Here is a 20300-nt window from a genome sequence, read left to right as displayed (position 1 = left end):
CCAACGGCATTGGGTTCTGGGCCCCGTCTGCTGGCCAGGCCAAGCTCACCCGGGGCTGGCCGTGTGCGCTGAGACCAGGCTTCCTTCCCAGCGTAACGTGCAGGCTGCGCGTGCTCCAGCTCTCCCGTCCCTTTGGCACTAAGCCTCTGGGCCCAGGACAGCAGTTGCAGGTTCCTCCACCTCGGCCTGCAGCAGCTGGTCCTGGCGCCAGGCAGACACAGGGCGAGGCCAGCCGGGGGGTGAGGCCAGCAGGGCCCTTCTCCCCCCACAGACAGCCTGGGCACTTTTCTTAGTAAATTTATTCACAAAAAGTTCCTGCCTGGGGGGTGGCTCTTGGGTTTATTTACAGCCTCACTGTGTGCACAAAGCCCCCCCACTGTGCCAGAACAGCAGGGGTGGGGGCCACGCCAGGCCCCTCCCCGCCACACCCAGCGATGGGCAGGCCAGGCTCCTTGCCCCTGTCCAGTGGGTCAGCACGTCTCATCTTCCCCCAGGCACTGGTGAGCAGGTGGGCTGCCCATCCCCCACACCACCTCCAGGCCTGTGGGGGGCCGAGGATCCCCGAGAGCCGGGCTCAGTCTCTGAGGTAAGAGGGTTGCAGCGCAGGCGCCAGGGTCCAACACTTCATTGTTTCTTCCCGTGATGGTCGTCCAGCTCGTAAAAGAGCACGTAGCCCTCGCTAGACGGCACCTGGTTCTCGCTGAGCGGGGACACGCTGCAGGGAGGAGATGGCGTTAGCTCCGCACCCCGCCTGCCTAGCCCAGCCCGCCAGCGCCCCCCCCAGGGCCAGGGCCATGCACTGCAGGCTAAGCCAAAGTGCCAGTGCAAGCTCTATTCCCAGCCGCTACCCCGGCAGTGCTCCCAGCAGCACTGTGTGCCATCACTGACCAGGGAGCGGCCTGGCTGGCCCCAGGGCAGGGGGTGCTCAGCTTTCAGAGCAGTTCAGGGCTCCCCCCCTCTGGTGCACTGGCTCACTGGAGCCAGCTGGCAGGCGAGGGGCAGCCCCTCCCAGGAATGCCTGTCACCGGTGCAGGGCCTAGGAATGCCCCCACTGTGCCAGAGCTGGACCCTCCCTCCTTGCAGCACGTCACAGTATCACAGCCAGACACAGACCCGCAGCTATAGGCCCACTGGCCTCCTCTAGGGGGTTCAGGGTCTCACCCTGCGCCCACCCCAGTGCCATGGCTGCAGGAGCGCCCTGCCCCCCACATACCGGGAATCGTTGTAGACCCGCCAGCCGGACTGGTCCCTGCAGAAGGCGGTGTAGTGACCGTAGTGCACGCTCCCCGAGTGATTGCACAGGGCGTAGAGGTTATACACCGGGCTCCCTGCAACACACAACGGGTCAGGCATCGGCACGCAGCCCCCAGGGCATTCCCCCAGCCCCACCAGAGCCCTCACCACTTCCCCAGCTTCCCCCCCAACCCGAGTCCTGACCACTTCCCCAGCCCCCTGCACTCCCCCAGAGCCACAGCCCCCGGGGCATTCCCCCAGAGCCCTCACCACTCCCCCAGCTCTTCCCCCCCCCCCCCCCCGAGTCCTGATTACTCCCCCCAGAGTCCTCACCACTCTCCCAGCCCCCCCCCCCACTCCCCCAGGCCCCTCACCACGCAGTCACACCCAGAACTCCCCCAACCCCCCCCCCCACACACACACACACCACTAGGGATGTAAAATGTTAACCAGTAAGCAGTAGTCTTACCGGTTAACCCCCCTTAACAGTTAACCCTGGGCTGCCTGGCCAGAGCAGCCACAGCCACACTGGCCAGATCGATCTCAGCCCCAGCTGCTTAATCAGTTAACCATTTAAACAAAAAATTGTAATAGTTTAAACGGTTAACTTACAAAACAGTATTTACATCCCCACCCTCCACAGCCTTCTCCACGCAGCCACCCCCCTGACACGCTTCCTCCTCCCCTCCAAGAGCCCTTTCCAGGCAGTGAACCCCCTGGCTTGCCCCCAGAGCCCTTGCCATGGACAGAGGCCACCCCTGCTAACTCCCTGCATGTGTAGAGCGGTTCCTGGCTGGCCTCCAGCCTCGCTCTAGAAGGAAGGTCTGGCATCCCCTTCCCTAGCAAAGCTAGACCCAGCTAGTGGAGCCAGCAGGGGTCAAGATGCCATGCTCTGGGGGCAGCCAAGCCTGAGCCTGGCTAACACTGCCCTTCTGCCCCATGCCCGGCCGCACCCACGTGCAGTCCCAGATTCTCAGCCCAGGATGGTGGTTCTGGGAAGAGTGTGGGCTGAGCACAGGCCAGGGAGGCAGAACATCTGGGTTTTAACCTTGGCTCCAACAGAGTTCTTCTGCAGCTTTGGGTTAGCCGCATCCCCGTGCCTTAGTTTCCCCACCTCCAGAAAGGGAAGGAGGATGCTCCACTCCTCTAGGGGGTGCTGTGGGGAGCACTGCCTGTCTGCTCAGCACCACTCCCAGCGTGTGGCAGGAGCCACGGTCCAGGTACAACCAGAGTGAGCTGCCAGCAGCAGTGCAGGGAGTCCCTCCCTGGGCGTTTGCAGAGCCCTAAGGAGGATGCTCAGGATCCAGGAGCTGGTTCCCCCAGAACCCACCCAGCTCCTAGGAAATAGACTCATAGACTTTAAGGTCAGAAGGGACCATTATGATCATCTAGTCTGACCTCCTGCACAATGCAGGCCCCAGAATCTCACCCACCCACTCCTGTAACAAACCCCTGACGTACGTCTGAGCTACTGAAGTCCTCAAATCGTGGGGCTGAACTGGCTGGATTTGGCCTGGGCAGCTGAGTCCATCCCCCAGAGCTCCATGGCAACCACTTTCATTGAACCGCCTCCCCCCACGCTCCCTTCAGCCCCTCCCTCCCCCTCTCAGTTCCCTTCGGCCCCTCCCTCTCAGTTCCCTTCGGCCCCTCCCTCCCCCTCTCCCTGGCCCCCTCAGTTCCCTTCGGCCCCTCCCTCTCAGTTCCCTTCGGCCCCTCCCTCCCCCTCTCCTCAGCCCCTTCAGTTCCCTTCAGCCCCTCCCTTCCCCTCTCCTCAGCCCCTTCAGTTCCCTTCAGCCCCTCCCTCCCCCTCTCCTCAGCCCCTTCAGTTCCCTTCAGCCCCTCCCTTCCCCTCTCCTCAGCCCCTCAGTTCCCTTCAGCCCCTCCCTCCCCCTCACCAAGGCCCTGCCCACTCCCCACTCCCTTCTGCCCCTCCCCCCTCACAAGGGCCCTACCCATCCCCCCCTGCTCCCTTCAGCTGCTCCCTCCCCCCACTAGGGCCCCACCCACTCCCTTTAGCCCCTCCCTCCTTACCAGGGCCCTGCCCACTGCACATGCCAACAGCACCAGCCAAGGGCATGGGCCAGGTGTGAGCTATTCGCTGTGGGCCCTTTCAGCCCTGCTCTGCGCCCCATTGGAGCAACCCCAGGGGCCTGCCGGCCAAGGTGGTTTGGGGCGAATGCCTGCAGCAGCTGGTCGAGCAATGCGAGAGTCTCCCTCCCCAAGAACAAGGTCAGGAGCCCGTGTGCTCCCCACCCCAGCTAGGGCCCTGCAAGACCTGGCTTGGAGGGAGAGTGCAGGACATGCCGGGTGGGCTGGTGCCAGGACACCTACCAGCCTTCTCACTGGCAAACTCCTTCAGGTTGAGTCGCTGCAGAGGGAAGTCCACGAAGACAGAGCATTTCTTGATGGAGAACCGGGTGGTGGAGAACCTGTTCAGGTCTGGCCAGCGGAGCAGCAGGGTTAAGGGAGGTAACGGGCAAGAGGACCAAGAGGTAGGGGTGGCCTTTGTCCTGACGGGGAGGATGGCTCGTAGCCTGCAGGAACCGGCACATCCCTCTACACTGCATGCTGCCAGTGCCAGGGACACACCCGCAGCTACCTGGGCCACAGATCCCGGCCAGGCACCGAGCAGACACCTGCCACCTGGGCTCTACCAAGGCTGCCGAACCGTCCACGTTTGCTGTGTCCTGCGCTATGAGCCCCCACCGCTCCAGTGCTGGGACGCTGTCAGGAAGCCCAGCCAGACGCAGGGCTGCAGAACAGCACGTGCTGGGGAAGGCCAGGCCTGTGGACCATGGGGCCAGCAATGGCCTGTACCCAAGGAGTCGCACTTCAGCAGGAAAACCCCAAGCTAATCCCAACATCCCCAGATGCTGAGCAGGGCCGAGCCAGGGCTGAATGGGCCACCCAAAGGCAAAAGGCTTCGCCCCGTTCCTCCCCTCCCCCCCCGAGCACTCCCACACCACAGCAGACAGGATACGCAGCACCAGGATGCGGGGGAAGCGCTGGATGGTCAGTTTCTTGGTGCTTCTCGTCCTCTGCCGGCACTTGTCACAGACCTGCTCCAAGGCCCAGGACAGCCCAGCTCAGAGTGTGCAGGGGAGGAGGCCAAGCTATGCTGACGCTCCAGCCCCGCTGTGGCTGGCACAGCTGGGCCCAGAGCCTCCTGGCTCAGTTACACCAGTGCCAGCTGCCCTCCCACGTCCCTGCATGAGCTGCAGGCTCCTGGTGCTTTTCTGTCAAGGCTCCAAGCAGGCTCCTACCATCCCTCCCTGCTCCCCCCACTTCCCTGTCACGTTCCCCTCCGCCTGGTGCCTGGATCCCGGCCTCCAAGCACCCCAGCTGGTGCTGCACCAGTTACTGCCCTACAGAGGCGGTAGCGATGCTGGAGCCCTCTGCAGCCTATCCGGTCCAGCTCCTAGTGCCCCACCCCATATGGGATGTTGCTCACAGCCCTGTGGGATGGAGAAGTCAAGGCCCCCCAAGCACAGCGGGGCAAGGTCCCCTCTCTACGCACCCAATGGGGTGGGATCTCTGGCCCTTCCCTTACCGGGGCGTTCTCAGAATCCAGCTCCTCCTCCTTGGTGAAAAGGCTGAAGCAGTCAAGGAGAGAGACCTTCCCACCGGCAAAGCCTTTCTGCAAGGGAGAGCAGGGGAGGGGCGCACGGGGTCAGAGCAAGGGAGGGGCTCAGCCCTGACAGGGAGGGGCATGCGGAGTCAGAGCAGGGGGGCAGGCTAAGGTAATAAAAAGGTAATAATTGGAGATATACCAATCTCCTAGAACTGGAAGGGACCTTGAAAGGTCATCGAGTCCAGCCCCCTGCCTTCACTAGCAGGACCAATTTTTGCCCCAGATCCCTAAGTGGCCTCCTCAAGGATTGAACTCACAACCCTGGGTCTAGCAGGCCAATGCTCAAACCACTGAGCTATCCCTCCCCCAGCCCTCGCGGGGAGGGGAGGGGAGGGGAGGGACAGACCAGAGAGGGGGCTCAGCCCCAGTCTCGGGGAGGCTTGGGGCACTGTCTGCGCAAGGCTGGCTCAGCTCATCACTCTGAATGGGCAAAGAGGGGGCAGCCCTGTGCTGCTCCAGGAGCAAGGAGGGGCAGCAGGTGTGCCAGGAGGCAGGGAGCTCAGGGAGGCTGCAGCAGGGGTGTGGACACACACACACACACACACACACACACACACACACACACACCCTCTCTCACTCGGCTGGGCAGGAGGCACGGCCTCCCCACAGTCCTCAAGCCAGGGTGGTGCTATGGCATCCAGCCATGGGCAGTGAGTATCATAGGCCAGAGGAGGCTGGGCCTCCCCAATTAGCCTGGCATGGCCCCACCCACACTCTCCCCCCAGGCCCCTTCCTGCAGTTCCTTCCCGCTCTCCCGTAGCCCAGGCTGGCTGGGGCAGACCGCTGCGACTCGGGGCAGCTGGCACGGGGGCTGGGATCGTGCTACTTGGCACTCCGGGGCTGGGGCCCACCCACCTGATGCTTAGGGGGCTGGGACTGCGCCGCCCAGGGAGCTGGGGCCCACCCGGAGCTCTGGGTCTGGGAGCACTCGGGCAGGCCAGGGTGAGGGTGCTCTGGGCTCCTGCGGGGGGAAACGGGAGGGGGGGCTTGGGCAGAAGGGAAGGGGCCGAGAGCTAGCCTCCCCCAACGGCCGGTTCACCAGCCGCCCGTGCATCCAGCTGCCAAAGAGAGGATGAACCAGAACAGAGGGGGCAGCGGGTCTCTCCCCGTGCACCCCAGCCAGGATGGGCTGGCCCAGCCCCCACAGCCCCTACCTTTGGGATGGGGAGGGAGAGGTCACAGAAGACTTCGAAGGTGGTGGAGCGGTAGCCACAGGCCTGACACTTGAGGCAGCTTTTCAACTGGCCGACGAAGAGATCTGGGAGGGAGACGGGACGGGGTGAGCACGTGTCTCCCACACCCCGTGTCCCCTGCTCAGTGGCTGCTGCCAGCCCAGCTTGGCCTGGGACCGAGCACACCCCTGACCGGAGCCAAGGGGACATGCGGCTCCTCCCCTCGCTCCAAGGCAGCTGTGAGAGCCGGTGCCCAGAGGGTCACCCAGCACCGCCGTACCCAGGGGCCCAGACCCTGCCGATGCCAGCCAAACCGCTGGGTGTCAGTGGCTGGAGCACTGCCCAGTGCCTCAGCCAGGCTCCGTCACCAGTGACTGATGGGGATTGTCACGCGGCCGCTCCACACCAGACTGTGCTAGAGATGGGAGAGGGAACGTGTGTGGCTCTCCCCTCCCCACACGGGCTCGGATCCTGCCCATGCCACCTGGGAAAGGGGCAACACTCCAGAGTCTGTGCCCATCTGGGGCACTTTTACTGGCTTGGTTAGACCCAGCCTTCCCCTGCCCATCAACCTGCCCCAGGGAGGGGCAGGATGCTGTGCACTTAGAGCCCTGGCACATGCCGAGCTCAACGCCCCATCCTCTTGCACAAGGGGCTGGAGGGAGACACAGTCCTGACAGAGTCTGCCTGTCCCCGTCGGGGCTCTCCTCTGGCTCAGCCCCCAGCCGTGGGCCCGAGGAGGGGGGTGCAGGGGGGCATGGAGCCATACCTCCATCAGAGCCCCCAGCCGCGGGCCCGAGGAGGGGGATGGGCATGGAGCCATACCGCCATCAGAGCCCCCAGCCGCGGGCCCGAGGAGGGGGATGGGCATGGAGCCATACCGCCATCAGAGCCCCCAGCCGCGGGCCCGAGGAGGGGGATGGGCATGGAGCCATACCGCCATCAGAGCCCCCAGCCGCGGGCCCGAGGAGGGGGATGGGCATGGAGCCATACCGCCATCAGAGCCCCCAGCCGCGGGCCCGAGGAGGGGGATGGGCATGGAGCCATACCGCCATCAGAGCCCCCAGCCGCGGGCCCGAGGAGGGGGGAGGGCATGGAGCCATACCGCCATCAGAGCCCCCAGCCGCGGGCCCAAGGAGGGGGATGGGCATGGAGCCATACCGCCATCAGAGCCCCCAGCCGCGGGCCCGAGGAGGGGGGAGGGCATGGAGCCAATACCGCCATCAGAGCCCCCAGCCGCGGGCCCGAGGAGGGGGGAGGGCATGGAGCCAATACCGCCATCAGAGCCCCCAGCCGCGGGCCCAAGGAGGGGGGAGGGCATGGAGCCATACCGCCATCAGAGCCCCCAGCCGCAGGCCCGAGGGGGGGGATGGGCATGGAGCCATACCGCCATCAGAGCCCCCAGCCGCGGGCCCGAGGGGGGGGGATGGGCATGGAGCCATACCGCCATCAGAGCCCCCAGCCGCGGGCCCGAGGGGGGGGGATGGGCATGGAGCCATACCGCCATCAGAGCCCCCAGCCGCGGGCCCGAGGGGGGGGGATGGGCATGGAGCCATACCGCCATCAGAGCCCCCAGCCGCGGGCCCGAGGGGGGGGGATGGGCATGGGCAGCGGGTATAAAAGCGGAAGCTCCCGAGAAGTGGGAGGGCCACCCACACTCCACCCCAGGCCTCTTCCCCTGTGGCCTCGCCCGCACTGTGCCTCCCCCCCCCCCTCCACCCCAGGCCTTGCCCTCACTTCACCTCTTTCCCCAGCCCCCTCCCCCTGCCACTCCCACCTCTCCAGGGGAGGGAGCAGACAGGCGCAAAGGCAGGCGGGGGGGGGGGGGGGGGGGGGGGAGGAAGAGGCCCAGCGGGGGTTGGGCCTCGGGGTGGAGCGGGGGTGGGGCCTTGGGGCGGAGTGGAAGGTGGGGCCACAGACCCAGCAGCAGTTCCCCTCCCCCACTTCTAGGGAACTTCTGACACTGGCGCCCAGCCTCCCCAGAGGCTGCCTATGGGGGAGGGGAGGCCATACGCCCATCAGAGCCCCCAGCGCTGGGGCCAGCCAGGGCAGTCGTGCTCACCCACGATCTTGCTGTCCTCTCTCTCCAGGTAGCGCTTCCACATCTGGTTGGCTCGTTCGTCATCACTGGGAAAAACCCAAGAGGGAGACAATAGTGGGGGGCTGCTGAGGGAGGAACCCCAAGGGCAGCTCCCTCCACACACCAGCCTGGGCTCTCCACAACCCCTTTGCTGAGGCAGCCAGGGGTGGGGTTGTGCCTTGGGGGCTCCTATCCTGCTGGCGGGGCTGAGACGCCCCAAACTCCTCCCTCCCCAGGCCCCGAGCAGGCAGCCCCGAGGCTGAGAGCAGCCCACGTTCTATTGTCAATATCCTCCCCACCTGCCCCCGCTGCAGGCTTCCTGCCCCCTGGGCGACAATGCAGCTGCTGGGATGGGAGCCTGGGAACCCTACGCCCCAAATCCACCGAGAGCTGCCTGCTGGCCCTAGGGCTCTCACCGCTCCTGTCCCCGGGGTCTAAGCCAAGGTCAGACTAACCAGACCCAGCCAGGACACTGGCCTGGTTCCCACCCCCTCCAGCCCCCCAGCCCCGGCTGCGCAGCAACGGAGTCGTCGCCAGGGGCAGTCCTGCTTTCAGACCCTCAGTGCAGGGCTACAAGGACCAGCTCACAACACGAGCCACATTTCGCTGCGTCCCTGGGAGTCGCAGCCCCTGACCAGCTCGGCCTGCTCACCTCAGGGGGTCCGAGTCCTCTAGCACCGAGGGCCATTTGGTATCAGAGAGGATGCTGGGAGTTTTGCGCCCCTTCCTGTTGATCTCCACGTGCAGCCGGTCCATGAAAAACTTCAGGAACTCCTGGGCATCCTGCTGGCTAGAGACAGGAACGGCCAGTCAGCCCCACCCCACCCTTCAAGAGCTTCCACACACTGTGTCCCCTACCCCACACCCACATCCGCCAAACACTGGGGCCCCAGCCCCAGCTCCCTCCACACACCTTAGCCCCAGCCCTGCCCCCCCACAACCCTCCACACAGAGTCCCCTTCCCTAGCCCCAGCCCCCTCCACACACTGCGGCTCCAGCCCCCGCACCCTCCACACACTCAGTCCCCTCCCCCAGCCTCAGCCCCGTCCCCAGCCCCTGCCACACACTGGGTCCCCTCCCCAGCCCTGCCCCCCAGGACCCTCTACGCAATGGGTCCCTCCCCTGGCTTCAGTTCTACCACCCAGGACTGTCCACATTCAGGGTCCCCTCCCCTTGCCCCACAGCTCTTCACACTTAGGGTTCATCAGCAGTGGGGCTTTCCCTGCAGCCGGGCTCTGACCCCAGCACTGCTGCAGTGGGCCCCCCTCACTCAGCACATCACCCTGCCAGGGCAGAGGAGCGGCGCTCCGGCAAGCCTCTGCGGGAAGGGGCTGTCAGGCAGGACCCAGAGGAGGTCCTGGCTGCTCTGCACAGACCTGAGATCGCAGGGATCCCATGCCCTGGCCAGACCGGTTCCTCCCAGGTGCACACTATGCTGGCTGCTGAACTCTGCCCAGAGGTGGCTGCATTCCCATGGTGCTCTGGGACGGCCCCTCCCCATAGCTGTGGGAGAAGGGGTCCAGGGACCCATGGAGCCCTCTCACCTGTAGCCTGTGAAGGACGGGACGTATTTCTGAAAGACGGCTTTGAAGCGCCCGGGGTTCACAGCTTCGGTGGAGTCTGGGTGCCACAGGGAATTGATGACATCTGCAAATGCTGAGGGGAGACAAGCCACCAGCCACGTTACCCCGCCCCGCAGCCAGCTCACTCACCCCAGCTAGCATGGCGGCCATGGGGCGGGGGAGCGGGATTCCCTGCCTCTGGGGAGCGGCCAATCTCCAACTGGACCCTGCTGGAGCAGCGCTGGGGGTGGGGGGAGAGAGCAGGAAATATCCCCAGACCCACAGGGTACTGCTGCCCCCAAACCCCTGCGTGTGGCACTGACTGGGGCACAGGGAAGGGTGAAGGAACAGATTGGATTTGGCTTGTCTGTATGGGAAAGTTTTGTCAGTATGCTGGTGTAATTAAACCCGTATGTAAACTACTCTAACTGCCTATCGGGGATTTCTCTTCCAGAACGAGAGGGGGGTTTTTCTGTTTACTTTAAACCTCTTCCAAAGCAATATTAACTATACTGCAAGAAGGCATTCTGGTACTGGAGTAAGTGTGTCCACATGAAGAGTTATACCAGTATAACTACAGAGAATTCTTTCCTGGGTGCTGGCTGGTGAGTCTTGCCCACATGCTCAGGGTTTAACTGATCGCCATATTTGGGGTCGGGAAGGAATTTTCCTCCAGGGCAGATTGGCAGAGACCCTGGAGGTTTTTTGCCTTCCTCTGCAGCATGGGACACGGGTCACTTGCTGGAGGATTCTCTGCAGCTTGAGGTCTTCAAACCACGATTTGAGGACTTCAATAACTCAGACATAGGTTAGAGGTTTGTTACAGGAGTGGGTGAGTGAGATTCTGTGGCCTGCATTGTGCAGGAGGTCAGACTAGATGATCATAATGGTCCCTTCTGACCTTAAAGTCTATGAGTCTATGAGCTAGATGGGGTGAAAGGGAGCGTAGGACAGTGAGTGGAGCCCAGGAGTCGTCAGGATGCCTGGATCCTGTTCCTGACTCTGCCAACAAGATCTCTCCCCCATGCTTCATGACGGCCCTCCAGCCTTGCCCTTGCCCTGCAGTGCCCAGAGCGATACGGACACGCTCAGCACTCCAGAGCCTGGAGAAGGGCCCATCCTCCATACACCTGTGCCCACCCCGCTGCCATGCTTGGCACAGTGTCAGTACTGCCACGGCAGGGAATTCGGCCCTGCTGCTTATGTAACAGACTTTCCAGCTGGCCTCACTTCAGCAGGGTGCTTACATAACCCTGCTCACTGGGGCGGGGATTAGCTCCCACGGCAGCCAGCCCCAGGCCCCAGGAGCTCCTGGGCAACGAGCCAGCTGTGTGAGTGCAGGGCTGGGGAGCAGCAGGGAGGCATCTGGCCGGCTCACCTACCTTCCGTGAGCTCCTGCTGGGCCCGCGAGGCGCCGGGCTGCTCCTGGAGGAACTCCTTGCGCAGGCAGTAGTCGCGCAGAGGCTTGGTGCTGCTCAGGCACTGGAGCACAGCGTTCATGAAGCACTGGAGGGGCATAGGCAGGCAGTCACCCCGGGCACTGGCTCCCCCACCCGTTTGTATGCAGCACCTGGGCAGCTGGGATTGGGCAGCCCAGGAGGGGCTGTAGTTCCTACTGGCCAGGAGCCATGGAGAGTGGCGAGCCCACACAGTGCAAGCACGTGGGCACTGGGACCCACCGTTACCCCTCTCAGCCAGCTCACCCTGCCAAGCTCTGCTCCAAGCCATCCTGACAGCCACAAGAGGGTGCTCTTGAAGCCACAGATCTCTTGCCACTGTGCAGAGACCCGGCTGGCAGCAGATGTAGCCGGGACACCGATGGGCTCCCAAAGGAGGGGGCCACCTGCAGTGAAGCGGATCGATGCTGGTGATGGGGAGGAGTGTCCCTAGAGATCAAACCCCCCCAACACCACCAGGAAGACAGAGTCACTGGCCACGGGCAGCTGCTCAACCACCTCCCCAGCTAGACTCAAGCTGCTGCCACTCATTGCTGCACCAAGGCCTCTCGGAGCCTCCCAGACAAACACAGGCAGAACTCGGCTCAGCCAAACCCCTGCCACCTGGGCTATAGGAGAATCTCCATCAGCAGCACAGGGCCTCTGACACACAGCAGTGACACTGTGCTAGACACAGCAGAGTTTGGGCAGAGGGCCAGAAAGCCCCCCGAGCAGCCTGGGATGGTTTAGTGCCCTCCAGCCCCGGGGCTACAGGGAACAGCGCAGAGGCAACAAGCCCAGGGGGCGCAAGGGGAACCACAGCTGGGTGGGAAAGGTGGTTCCAGGTGAGTCAGCTCCACTCACAGCACAACTGCTGGCTCCTCCATGCAACACGGGCATGGCCCTTTGATTGGACTCAACAGGGTCTTTGTATCCACATGTGCAGGCTCCGGCCCACCACACTGCTGGCAGTAACAGGCGCAGCCCCTGATCACCACCCCCATCCACCTGCCCCAGCCCAAGGGCTCTGGGAGCCTGTGTGCACTGGGAAAGGCTGCTGCACTCCCAATCCCACAAGGATTAAAGCAGGCAGGCAGGCAGGCGCTGGCTCAGAGATGGCAGCAGTGGGAGAACAGTCCCCAGTGAGCAGTATTCCAAGGGTGCTCATCGCATCAGGGAAGGGACAGACCTGGGAACCCCGAGGAAGGGACGACTCGGGGAGGTTACATAGACCATGATGATATTAGACTCATGAGACACTAAAGCACTCAGCGATCTCAGATCTCCTTGGCGGGGCACCCCCAAGGGAAGGGGCACCCCCACATGGCACATTGGGGAATCATGGCCCTAGTCATGTAGAAACCAGGCAGCCCAGGTTTCCATTCTCTGCACGTTGTGTCACTGACACGAGTGCAAAGCGGGTGTGAAACACCATGGTGCTGCGCTCATCTTGCCCTGGTGTGAACAATGGTGAGGGCTACACAGGGAGAATCAGGACTGAACTGGGCACAGCAGAGGGGGGTGCAATGCAGAGAGGATGTGCTACCTCAAGTCTCCCCAATTCCAGCCCCTCTGCATGTCAAACACTTTCCCAGGCACCAACTGATATTTTTGACACAATCAAACACAGGCTCTGGGCTTTTCAGAAAGCCTTCTACAGGGGCCATCCTGGCCCCCCGTGTCCCCCAGCGTGTGTGTGTTGGGGGAGGGGGTCCCGCTGCCCAGGGCTCCCCAGCACTGAACACCAGGTGCTTACCGTGTTGCCAAGATTGCGGAGTCCGATGTGCCCAGAGCCCAGGAGGAGGGTGTGGTGTGTCTGAGAAGATGAGAGAGAGACAGGATGAACACCTGGGAAAGGGACTGCCAAGTAGCTAATTCAAGCATGAGCAGGAAGAGTCCGTGCCGTAATACTGTACATAGGTTGATCCCTGCCTCATGTCTCCCCAGGAGGATGGCCACACATGGCCAGCCCAGCCATACACACAGCCAGTCCAGCCCATTCCCTCTACACACACATGCACACAGCCAGCTCATGGCCCCCAGAGGCTGGAGGTGTCCCGCTGCCTACAGCCAGCAGAAGGAAGAGCATGGTGCATTACCTCACTGGTCATCAGCAGCAGCCCCATCACCGCCGTGTGCACCACTGACTCCGAGATATCCGCCCCCTTGCCCTGCAGCTCTCGTTTGGTGGCCAACGTGCGGTGCAACTTTCGAGGCAGCTCCACCAGGGTGGCTCCCTGCAGGCCTGGCATGGCTCCTGCCGCACGGAGGAGCGGGCAGCCGGAGTGCTGAGCTTGCCTTGCGGCACCAACTGAAGGAACCACAGGGCCCTCCCTCTGCCTCTATAAACCATCAGCTCATTAGCTGATCCGATTTCCCCTGGCTATTCCGGGCCCTGCTCGAGGCTCATCTCTGTGGGATTAATTAGCCAGGAGAGCTACTTTGGGGACAATGGGTGTTTGAAGAACCATGGAACAGAGAAGGAAAATACAACCAAACACTCACCGACCATGCAGCAGGCAAAGCGCACTCCTAGAAGGGATGGGGGTGAGGAAGAAACCAGCTACCCCGGGCCGACCTGTCTCAGGGCTGCCATAGCCCACTGGATTGCTAGGTGGGCACATGCCAAGCTTCCACACAGCCGGCTAGCCCTGCCTGGGGTGGCAGGCCATGCCTAGTGCTCAGCCCCATGCCAGTGCTCAGACAGATTGCATAAGAGATTTCCTAGAAGGAACTGATTACACTTCCAGCCAGTGCCAGGTGGACACACCTGGGAGATTCTTTTGCTAGGGAAGATGAGGAGCTGCAGGCAGGGGCTGAGGGGAAGGTCTGAGTCAGGCCATGGGGGAATCCCAAAGCTGGTAGCTCAACATTTGAGTGAGCATTTGGACAGTTTTGGCCACTTTGATCACCTGGGGCAGAGCCTTGGATATCACGTCTGTTGTAAAGGACACTCCTGCAGTAGCCAGAGAGATTGAGGGGCCATCGCTAATCTCTGTGGTTTTGCATATCACTCACCGCCCCCCATCACACATCCCTGAGTCTCCTGGATGAGCAATCTAACAATCCTCAGGGCATCTGTTAACTTCACATGCAATCCCACTAGCTAGATGTCTTCACTGAAACCACGAGCTGGTTCTCCACCCCTCCCACCCCCCAGCGCTTGATGCAGTTCCTGGAGCAGCCAAAGTCACTGCTGCAAGGCAAGTCAGGGCCCACAGGGATATCATCCAGGCTGGGACTGCTTGCTTGCTGGCATGCCGTGCTCCTGCTCAGCAGAGCCAGAGACCCCCCCCAGACTTCCTGCAGGCCTGGCAACTAAATTCTGATGCAGCCCAGTCCCCACAGGCTTGCACGTGCATGAGGGCAGATAGGAGGACGCTGAAGGCATGGTGTGCTGGAAGGATGCTCCTGGGAGTATGGTCAGACAAGGGACTCGAAAAATCACTCCACCTCCAAGTCCCAGCTGCCAACCTTGCTGAGGCACATCACCCTCCCGCCAACCCAGCACATCCGACTATTCTGCCTCCTGGCAGCGTCATTCTGACAGCAGCAACTCTGTCGCTAGCTCTATAGAGGCAGAGTGCTCAGCTGGACGGGCAGACCGGGGGAATCCATGGTGGTGCTGGCTTTCGACTTGCCTGCTCAGCAGGTTGAAGCCAGAATCACAGCGACCACAAGCTCATTTTCCCAGGATCCCACCCACAAGGTGCTGGGTTCTCATGGAACGAGGCGGCTAGGGGCAGCTTGGGGCAAAACCACAGAGCACCAGGGCTCAATGGGGAGCCTTCGGCCTAGACTCCTCCATGGAAAGTAAGGGCTGGGGCAAGATGGGAGAAAGCCCCCCTCCCCCTTGAGGAAGCCCCAGATTGCAGCCCCCAGACATCAGACCAGGCACTGCCACTCTCTAGCAGTCTGCAGTAACAAGGCTCATCCACCCCAGCAGGCATGGGAGCAGAACACAGGGAGGATGGCAACGCAGAGTGCTACCCGCCACGCTCAGTAGATGTCAAACAACAATTACAGCAGACACCTTCTTGTCGGGTCTGCTCGGAGCTGGAGGCGGTACCGTGCCCTGGGGTGGGCTCCCAGCTGCTGGGACATCCTGGGGGTGCACGTACTCGGAGACCTGAGGATCAGGGGTGTGAGTCCTGGTGCAGCCCTCAGTGCGGACAGAAAGCAGCGTGCCAGTGGGCCTCCCATCCAGCCCAGGAGACACATTGACCCTCCTGAGTGAGGAGCTCCGCTGGAGAGCCAAGGGCCCGAGGCCCAGCTTCTGGCTGCAGGATGGGCTGCGGTCCCGGAGCACCAGGCGGCTGAGCACCATGCTCAGCTCCTCCCCTCGCCCCCCAGCTTGACTCAGGTCCCCAATGCTGATAGATTTGGAGCGGGCGAGGTTGTTCCTCCTGCGCTCAGAGTCTCGTTCCACCAGCAACACTCCTGATGGGAGGGAGAAGGAGGCGCTGCCTGACATGGTGCCAGGCTGTGGGGAGTTGGGCACCTTGACCGCATGGTCAGCCTTCACTGGCCCTCGCCTGGGCACCGAGCCCCGCAGCTGGTCGCTGCGCTTCGAAGCACGACCCCTTTCAAGCTCCTGCTTCTTCCCCCGATCATCCAGTGGGCTGGGCCGGGGAGGCAGCGGGCGAAGCTTGGGAGCCATGGAGAGCCCATTGGCCAGTGCAGGGGAGACTGAGGCGTGGCGCTCCTGGCTCACGGCCCGGTGTCCGTTCAGGAGCTTGGTGGTGGCCTTGGGCTGCGATGTGATGACCTGCTCTCTAGCCCGGCTGACCCGGTGTTCAGAGGCCTGGGGCATCGTAGAGACGACGGAGAGGAGAACCCTGGGGAGACAGGGAGAAAGACGAGTCAGCGTGGCGGATCAAAGCCAGTGTCACTCAGATGGAGCCCAGCTACCAGGAGGCAGGACTCCAGGCTGCGAATCCCAGCTCCAGGAGGGCAGTGTGGTCTAGCGGGTTCAGCAAGGGAATGGGAGACCAGGCTCCTGGATTCCAGCGCCGACTCCCTGTGTAACTTGGGTGGATTCTCTGTAATTCCCATAATGCAGCTAGCGAGCTTTGAAGCGGAAACCTTCCTCTGCAGCATCAGGTGCTGGCCACGGCTGAGGCGCAGATGCTGGGCTGCAGGGACTGGGGCTCTGAGGCAGCACAACCGGACATACCTCTCACAAGCTGCGAGCGTCTCTTCCCCTCCGGCGCCAAGCTCACACCCCTCCACGGTGGCTGTCCAGGTGGAGATTCCCATTGGCTGAGGCCCTAGAACACAAGACAGGATGATCCAGGGACAGGCTCCCATAGCGGTTTCATCCAGGACTTCTGGTCCGTGTCACAAGGGAAAGGGAGGAAGGGTCCCCATCGGACTCCACCCACCAGAGTAGGATACTGCACACCTGGGCAGGAAATGATGCAGTATCCTCAGGAGGGCAACAGGTGGTGCTGCTAGTGAAGAGAGAAAGCTGGGCACAGGCTCTCCCTATCCCACAATGCGCCAGCACCATTACACAGCTGAGCCAGGAGTGCCTGCTCCTAGCTAGAGGCAGCATCACGCCATCTACCCCCCTTTCTGCTCTGCTTTGAGGACAGTCTCCTGAGACGGCCTTTTACTCCCCTTTCAGCAGGTTTTCAAGGGAGAGAGTTAATGGGCTCTGGTGCCTTCCAGCCAAGACCACCAAGCTCCAGGCAGGTGTAACTAAGGGTATGTTGATGCTGCAATGAAAACCCCCGGCCGGCCTGTGCCAGCTGACTCAGGCTAAGGGGCTGTTTAATTGCAGCGTAGATGTTCAGGCTCGGGCTGGAGCCCTGGCTCTAGGACCCTGCAAGGTGAGAGGGACCCAGAGCTGAGGCTGCAGCCCAAGCCCAAATATCTACACCGCAGTTAACAAGCACTTAGACCGAGCCCTCTGAGCTCAAGTCAGCTGGCACAGCCAGCCACGCGTGTCTAATCACAGTGCCGACATACCCGCCGCGGCCATGCCGCTAACTGCAGCTAGGTGGTCTGTGCAGAAGGAGCCACTGCACCACGAGGGGGATCAATGGGTGCCTTGTGTCAGTCTGACAGAGAGGCCAAGGGCTGAACGCAGGGGTCTCTCCATGGCATGGCTAAGGCACGTCAGAGGTCCCAGTTTGCTCTCCTGCCGCCTGGTTCCCAGGCTCTCCAGTCAGACCTTTCCCCACAGGGTGCTGCTGTCAAACCCTCTCACTTCTCACGCTGAACTACAGAGGTGATTAGGGTGAGTCACTGAGCCTCTAGTCAGGACGCGGGTTGCCAGTTACTCCCACCAACCGCCTCTGGCAGGGGCTGGGCTTTGCCACTGCAGAGCTCATAACCAGAAACAGTGCTCATATCTGGCAAAGAAACTTACTGATTCCCCACCCCTGCTCTCTAGAACAGGAGCCCTGGCCCATTCCTGCCTTCTGGCATCCAGCACACAACAGTGGAGAGGGCACAGACCCCACACAATGAAGCCAGCCAATACTTGGCATACCGGATCGAAGAGAGCTAGAAGCCTTAATTAGGGTCCATCGGCACCATCCTGTACACTGTCATTAACTGGCTAATGTGTATGCATAATGCTACCATCTTCTGGATGGAATCAGACCTACTCAGCTGTGTGTCATAAGCCCGATATTTCTAAAAGCTAATGGGGACTCCCTTTTAACTCAAACAACAGAGGTCTATGCTTTTGGAGCAGGAGAATCAGTGTTTTTTCTATCCCTGATGTCATCATGAAGTTCCTACCGGTCCAGCATAATGGGAATTGGGAAGCCACAAACGTGTCACAATAGCAAATCCCCACAATACATATTGAGATAAGAGGAGCACGATTCATTTGCGATTTGCTTCAGGAAAATCAGCACAGGCCCCTGCTACTGCTCAATGGCCTCAAGACAGAGTATGTGGCATTTCAGAAAGGGAAAGCACAGGGGAGTGCTATGAACTGGGACACCAGGCCAGGGCTTCAGAGCAGCTGGCCAGTCAAAGCCAAGTCATGTGACACTTCCCCTTGCAAGTAGGATGGCACAGTGCGCAGATTCTGCCCATCCAAGCATGGCATTGGTCAAGTTGCCAGGAGCCCAAGGGCTGCCCCAAATTTGTGTAAAATGGAGAAAGCTGCATCCGCCTTCCATCTTATACCTAGAGGTGCAGCCCACAGCGACTACAGATCCCAGCATGCAGTGCTCCCTTTCAATCTAACCAGCCATGCTGCATGGCTGGCTGGGACCAGTAGTCTCTTCAGGCCGCACTTCCACGGACAGCGCCAGACAGCAAAGACTTTTCATTTCCCAGACAGCAAGGACTTTTCATCTCCCAAGGCAATCTCTGTACGGATCACTCAAATAAAGAAAACTTATTTTCAAAACTTTCTGTGGTGCTCGCCCACCTGCCACACTCACCTCCGTCATTCCTCATCCTACCCAGTTCCCACACCCCTTGCTGCCAGCCAGCCAGCCTGCCCCTTGCCTGAAGGGAGAGAACCCAAGTACAAGGGGCAGGGCAGTGTCCTTGTGCAGAGCCCAGCTACTGATCATTCCAGCCTTCCCTCACCCTGCCCCCCAAACCACATCTACTCTATGTGACCTCCAGCTCCCTAGAGACCCCCTACAGCCCCAGCCCCCTATACACCATTCCATAACCCTGTGCAGAGGCATCTATCCATCATCCCACAGCCCCTAGAGAGAGAGCAATCACCCCTATATACAGCCCCCATATATATATTACACCCCCATATGGAGGCCCCAAACTTCAATCCCCTATATACAGCCCCCTATATATACACATTATCCCCTATATGCAGGCTCCAATCCCCTAGAGTAACCCCCTATATACAGCCTCCCATACATACATTAACCCTTATATGCAGGCCCCAACCCCCTATAGAGTAACTCCCATATACACATTACACCCTCTATGCAGGCCACAGCCCCAAGAGAGTAACCCCCATATACGGCCCCCCTATATACCTCACCCCCATCCCTACAGCCCGAGGAAACCCCCCTAACCCCACATACCATGGAGGGTGCCCACCCCCTCCGAGGCCCTGGGGGGTGGGTCGGACCCTACCTCCTGCAGGACGCCATAGCAACAACTCCCGCACCAGAAGCCGCCATCTTTGTTTCTGTCCCCGCTGCCCGGCTACGAGTTACTTCGGTCGGCTCATGGCGCATGTGCTGCCATCTGCAGCCTTCTCCTTCTAGGCCCAGTTTGCGCGTGCGTCACCGTCCTGCTTTAGTGACACATCCCCGTCGCCATGGAGGCAGAGATGCGTCCCCCCCCCTTAAAGAGACAGTAGCACCAACAGGGAAAGTTACTGTAGGATCGCCGAGGCTCCGGCTGCTGCTGTTCAAGGGGACTTTGGCACCCGATTATCTGTGCTGGGGGGCACGGGACATACCACACCCACTGGGGGGACGCCTGGGCTGGGGGGCACGGGATATACCACACCCACTGGGGGGACGCCTGGGCTGGGGGGCAGGGTAGGGGACATAGCACATCCCCTGGTGGGAACCCCTGTTCTTGGGGGTAGGGGACACAGCACGGTGCTAACCCTAACCATGTCCCCTGGGGACCCCTGTGCTGGGGTACTGGACACACCACATCCTGTGGGGACCCCTGTGCTGGGAGGTACGGGACACACCACATCTATGCTACCAGGGTTGGGAGATGCAGCACTAGATGTGTAAGTAAAAGGGTTAAGCCAGCCTGCCCACTGGGGACATGTCTCTTAGCATACCTATAGGGTACATTGGCATGTCCCGTACCCCCTCCCAAATGCAGGGGTCCCCAGGGATATGGTGGGGAAATACTACACTAAACGTGTGCGTGGCTGAGATCCGCTCATGGCTGAAAAAGAGTTGGCTGAAGCTGAATTCAAGGAGGACAGAGGTGGTGCTGGTGCAGAGGACAGTATTTTGCCGAGTTTGCAGCCATGGTGCAGTCTCCTTTGACTGAAGGGTCACATCTGCAATTGGCTAATTCCATGTGTCATTTTAGGAGTACTCTTGGGTTCCTTGCTGATGCTGAGCCCTCACCTAGCAACTGCCCAAGTAACACTTTCCACCATCTCTGGTTGGCTGGGACACTCTGTCCCACCTTGGCAGATGATGACCTGACCTAAATTATTCAGGTCTTCGTCACCTCTCAGCTGTATGGCAGACATGTGATAGGCTGGGC

At 61.3% G+C, this 20300-nt stretch overlaps 1 protein-coding gene across 4 annotated transcripts; it reads right to left on the bottom strand.

Annotated features, from left to right (window-relative positions):
* Window positions 1-282: 282 nt before the first annotated feature.
* USP21 (ubiquitin specific peptidase 21) lies at window positions 283-19346 on the bottom strand. Of its 4 annotated transcripts, none has more exons than XM_044990770.1 (14): window positions 19191-19346; window positions 16291-16384; window positions 15139-15952; window positions 12871-12930; window positions 11061-11184; window positions 9661-9772; window positions 8769-8906; window positions 8099-8163; window positions 6019-6122; window positions 4784-4870; window positions 4214-4292; window positions 3565-3672; window positions 1214-1328; window positions 283-715 (listed from the first exon to the last, which is right to left on the bottom strand). In XM_044990770.1, the coding sequence occupies exons 2-14, from the start codon at window positions 16371-16373 to the stop codon at window positions 625-627; spliced, it is 1980 nt and encodes a 659-aa protein (XP_044846705.1). In that variant the 5' UTR covers window positions 16374-16384; window positions 19191-19346; the 3' UTR covers window positions 283-624. The 4 variants fall into 4 exon arrangements, with proteins under 4 accessions (XP_044846705.1, XP_044846707.1, XP_044846706.1 ...); XM_044990772.1 differs by having other exon boundaries at window positions 15148-15952; XM_044990771.1 differs by having other exon boundaries at window positions 19139-19338.
* Between the last annotated feature and the right edge of the window lie 954 nt (window positions 19347-20300).

This window comes from Mauremys mutica, chromosome 17 (assembly GCF_020497125.1).
Source record: "Mauremys mutica isolate MM-2020 ecotype Southern chromosome 17, ASM2049712v1, whole genome shotgun sequence".
NCBI lineage: Eukaryota > Metazoa > Chordata > Testudines > Geoemydidae > Mauremys > Mauremys mutica.
The sequence above is the reverse complement of the archived record's forward strand: the minus strand, read 5'-3'. Positions and strand labels throughout refer to the sequence as shown.

Coding starts and splice junctions, on each gene's coding strand:
- USP21 (XM_044990769.1), bottom strand. CDS start 16,424: ATGGGAGCCTGTCCCTGGATCATCCTGTCTTGTGTTCTAGGGCCTCAG. Junction 8,164..8,768: donor GAGGACTCGGACCCCCTGAG/GTGAGCAGGCCG, acceptor GGTTTTTCCCAG/TGATGACGAACGAGCCAACC. Junction 4,871..6,018: donor TCTCCCTCCCCATCCCAAAG/GTAGGGGCTGTG, acceptor TCTCCCTTGCAG/AAAGGCTTTGCCGGTGGGAA.